The sequence below is a fragment of the Aythya marila genome, assembly GCF_965140915.1.
Source record: "Aythya marila genome assembly, chromosome: Z".
Lineage (NCBI taxonomy): Eukaryota > Metazoa > Chordata > Aves > Anseriformes > Anatidae > Aythya > Aythya marila.
In genome coordinates this window covers 45,909,041-45,913,075 of record NC_139080.1, presented here as the reverse complement: position 1 = coordinate 45,913,075, position 4,035 = coordinate 45,909,041, and the positions used below count along the sequence as shown (strand labels likewise).

The following is a 4,035-nucleotide window of genomic DNA, read 5'->3' as shown; positions in this document are numbered from 1 at the left end:
GTTCTGCAAAACAAATCTTTTCATTCCTATGGAGCATTCAGTGCTGCATTACATACATTCTTATTTTATTTTAAATTAACAAAATAAACTGGAGTTGAGATCTTCCTGGCCTGAGCTTTTTACTCATCATTGGCCCTTAAGTCTCCCCCCAACTGTAGCTGCCCCCACTTTGCTCCACCCTTCAGCAATGCATGTAAATCAGACGGAGGCCAAGGAGCCCCAGCTCGGAGGGATGCTCACTCCCTGCATGGGACCTCAGTGAGGGCTCAGCAAGGGATACAACTGGGAACTATGTCTTTTCTACATCACTGTAAGCTGGACAGAAAGAGAAAAGTTTCCTCCATCATGCTTCCTCTCTCTCTTGGTTTCGCGTGTGGTGTGAAGACTGCTGCATGCAACAGCTTCCAGTGAGCGTGTTTGGACTTCTGCCCACTGCTCAAACTTTCCTGGAGGGCTGCAGAGCATTTCAAGCTGCAGAAAAATGTACTGGGGAAAACACGTTAGGTAAGGCTGCCTACGCTTCCAGGTACCTCCTCTAGCCAAAGATGCTTTGCTTCTTAACTGTACTTTTTGGGGATGAGAATAAGGAAAGGAACGTTACATACCTGGAACTGAAGGCTAATGTCTCTTGCCTTTGCTGTTTTTGAAACTGGATGGTGATAGCTCTGCTGTGGTAACGGAATGGTACAGAAAGACATATTTTTGGCTGATTGATAACCAGTAAGTGTACCTATAGTTTTCTAGAAGAAAGTATAATATGTATGTCTTTTCCTCCCCATCCTTCCCTCCCCCGACCTTTTTTGTTTGTTTGTTTGTTTCATTTCTGATCTTAATTTGAGATTTTTTGATGTGCTAATTAAAATTACTGCTGGCATAAAGTACTTGTAGCTTTATCAACCATGCGGATTATACATTTTGAAAATGTTTCCTCTCCCTCTTTTCCCTCCTGCTCCTTTTTCCTCCATAATCCCCTCGAATCAAAATCTCTTTCGGTTTTTGGGTCTTATTAACATGAATCTAATTTATTATTTTCATTTTTTTTTTAAGAATTCTTTTCACTCTGACTGTGGTCTGGCAGGCCTTTCACTTAGGGAAAGGTAAAGATAACTTCATGTTTTCCCCCATCCCATGTTTTTCTTATACATTTACAATATGTGTTGTTTCATTACAAACTATCATTTTCTTCTGTTTTTGCATGTCTTATCAAGGCCGTGAAGAAGAAGACAATGAAAAAGATGTGAAAAATCTCAATGTCACAGCGCAAAAGCTACAGCCTAAGAATGAAGGGACTATTATAAATGCTCTCAGTGACACGAATCAGAGTTATGAAAGCAGAAAACAACAGAATTCCAGGTCATTTGTACCTTTTACTGGGATTACAGAGAGTAGGTAACATTATTTAAACACTGTCATAAGATTGATTTTTAAGATGCTATACCACAGTAATGCTTTTACTGTTCTCATGAGCACAGAGTTGACTGAAAGTATCCAGCCTATTGATTTTCTGCAGCAGCTCATTTAAATTATTCCCGTAGCCAGTTATGAAATAGTGTTAAAATTTTAAGGTAAAATTTGAGATTTTTCATCTTCAAAATGTTTAATGGTGATAAGACAAAACAGAGTAGAATGCTAGGCATTATGAAATGTCTGGTCCTTGCAAAAGAGTTTGTAAAATTTTGTAAAATTCTGTATATTTTGTAAAAGTCACTATGACCAAAAATGAAATTGTATGTATATTTATGTATATATTGTTGAGCTATATGAAAGTAAAAAAGAACCATAGGGAGGAAAGGAAGGTATATCCCAGGCATCTGCAAAATGCCTGAGGGAAGGTTCCATTCCCCTCTCAAAATTAAGTGGAGTTTCCCCTTAAAAATGCCTCATTTCTTCAGAAATTAACAACACTTCCCAGTAATTGCCTTGTTTTCTCGTGTGAATGAAACCTGCATCCATCAAAGTGAAATATTTCACTTGAATATATGCTGCTTCTAGTAGACATGTCAGGCTTTGCTTCTTGAACATCCTGTAATCCCTGGTAGTTTGCCTCTAATCCCTAACCAAACAAACTCGGCTTAACTGAACAAACACTCCTAACAGGCAGCTAATATTTATTGTCTCTAGAGACAATAAAACTAGATGTCCTTAAGATCCTTTGGCAACTGGAGAGACCTGGGAGAACAAGTGAGAAAAAGAGGAGGTTCAGAGCCCCCTGAATGCTCAGTAATGTCGTCTTGTTTTGTAAATTCTGTAATTCCATCTCACAGGTAAAAAACTGAATAGAAACTGCTGCCTAAATGGAGGGACCTGTATCCTTGGGGCTTTCTGTGCATGCCTAAAGCATTTCACTGGCCGATACTGTGAACATGATGAACGGCAAAGGTAAAAAAACAGATCAAAATCAGAGAGCTGCTCTGGCTGTTTACTTCTTGTGGTGGGATCACAGTGGCATACCAAACGTCTCCCTTGTCTTTGACAGCAACTGCGGCAGCGTTGCCCATGGTGCCTGGGTGCTGAAGGGTTGTTGGCTGTGTCGGTGTGGCTTTGGTACTCTGAACTGTCTCTCTGAAATAATGCATGAAAACTGCGGTAAGGATTGGTGTTGGTTTTTTTTTTGCTTTGCTTTTTTTTTTCAAGCATTTTTTTTTTTTCTTAATGGACAACAGAATTGCATTCTGCAAGGCTGAGCTACCTGCAGGATTCTGTAAGTGCTCCTGTTAAATTTCTCCTCCCGCCTGCTTTGCTTCAGAGGATGTATTAGTGAGACAGTAAACAATGTTGCTGTTGCTTATAATAGTATATTACCTAAAGTACTTTGAGATCTTTATAATCCTGTGCAGAAGGGAACTACTTCCTCCATTTTCCCTGAAAAATTGGAAGGATTATTATTTTTCGTGATTTGCAAAATCTGCATATGTTTATGATTTCCCATTTAACAAGAGAAAACATAAATGTAAACTGTCGTGTGGTAGGATTAGAAACCAGTATTATGCTACAGAAACTGCCTTTGCCTGAAGAGTTAAAAGTTCTTCCTTTGAGTGTTCAACTTAGATGGTTTTCTATTACAGAACCGAAAGACCTAGCAGGCCTGGCCATGCTCAGTAAGGGCAGTCTTACTACTTGCCTTCCTACTCTCGAGCTCTGCTTAACAAAGGCAATAAAGGTGGCACTATAGAGTTGGTTGCTCATCCTCAGAGCAGGGACTCGATGGCTTTCACATGCATGATGTTAAGCCTTCCTGCTAATAAGTGGAGGAGCCCCTTCCTGTTAAAGGAAGGGGTTAAAAGGCTACATGCAGACTTGAGTGCATACCTCTTGTGAAGATCTTGCTCTTGCTTTTGCTTGGTATTTACTTTTGATTATTCTGAGATTAATGCCTGCAAGAGCTGATAAGTGCTATCAGTTGCACCCCAAACGATCATTGATGGGACATCTATTCACAATCTCTCTCTTGAGAATAGCTCCTTTGATTGGTTTTAACAGCTGATATCTTTAACTTAAATACCTGTGAGAGGTCTGAGAAGTTTCGAACTGTTGAAAATCTTTTTTTCTCTTTAACTATTTTATTTTCTTGATACTTTTGTAGAACTGAAAAGAGAAGAGGAGGAAATTACCAGACTATATTCTAATGGCCTAAGATTACAACAAACAATGTTTACACTCACTTGCCTCCTCACCTTACTCTTGGAGTTTTGCTGCTGGAAGTGGTGAATCTGGACAAAGGGAAATATAAATATTTTAAGGTTCATGTAGCCCTCATCATGAGTCATACAACTTCCTTCTTCTGTATCACTGCAGAATACACTTCTATGTATATTTTTAAGATGTGTTAGTTAATGTTAAAATGTTTGGTTTATTATAAATACAGATTATATAAATGTGAAGTATTTATTATATAACTATCTTATTTCTACTACCAACATCTGATTCCATTAAGTCTTTATTTCTAAAATATTGCTCTTCCAGCGGAAGAAGAAAAACGAAATGCTCTATGTCCTAAGTATTGTAAGTTATAATAATTTTCTGTGTACCCAGTAC

At 38.5% G+C, this 4,035-nt stretch overlaps 1 protein-coding gene across 1 annotated transcript; it reads left to right on the top strand.

Annotated features, from left to right (window-relative positions):
* Positions 1 to 481: 481 nt before the first annotated feature.
* LOC309890224 (cryptic protein-like) lies at positions 482 to 3,708 on the top strand (the record flags this gene model as incomplete). Its single annotated transcript, XM_082783910.1, has 6 exons — positions 482 to 504; positions 1,048 to 1,097; positions 1,209 to 1,385; positions 2,265 to 2,379; positions 2,477 to 2,586; positions 3,584 to 3,708. The coding sequence occupies 6 exons, from the start codon at positions 482 to 484 to the stop codon at positions 3,706 to 3,708; spliced, it is 600 nt and encodes a 199-aa protein (XP_082640036.1).
* Positions 3,709 to 4,035: the final 327 nt, after the last annotated feature.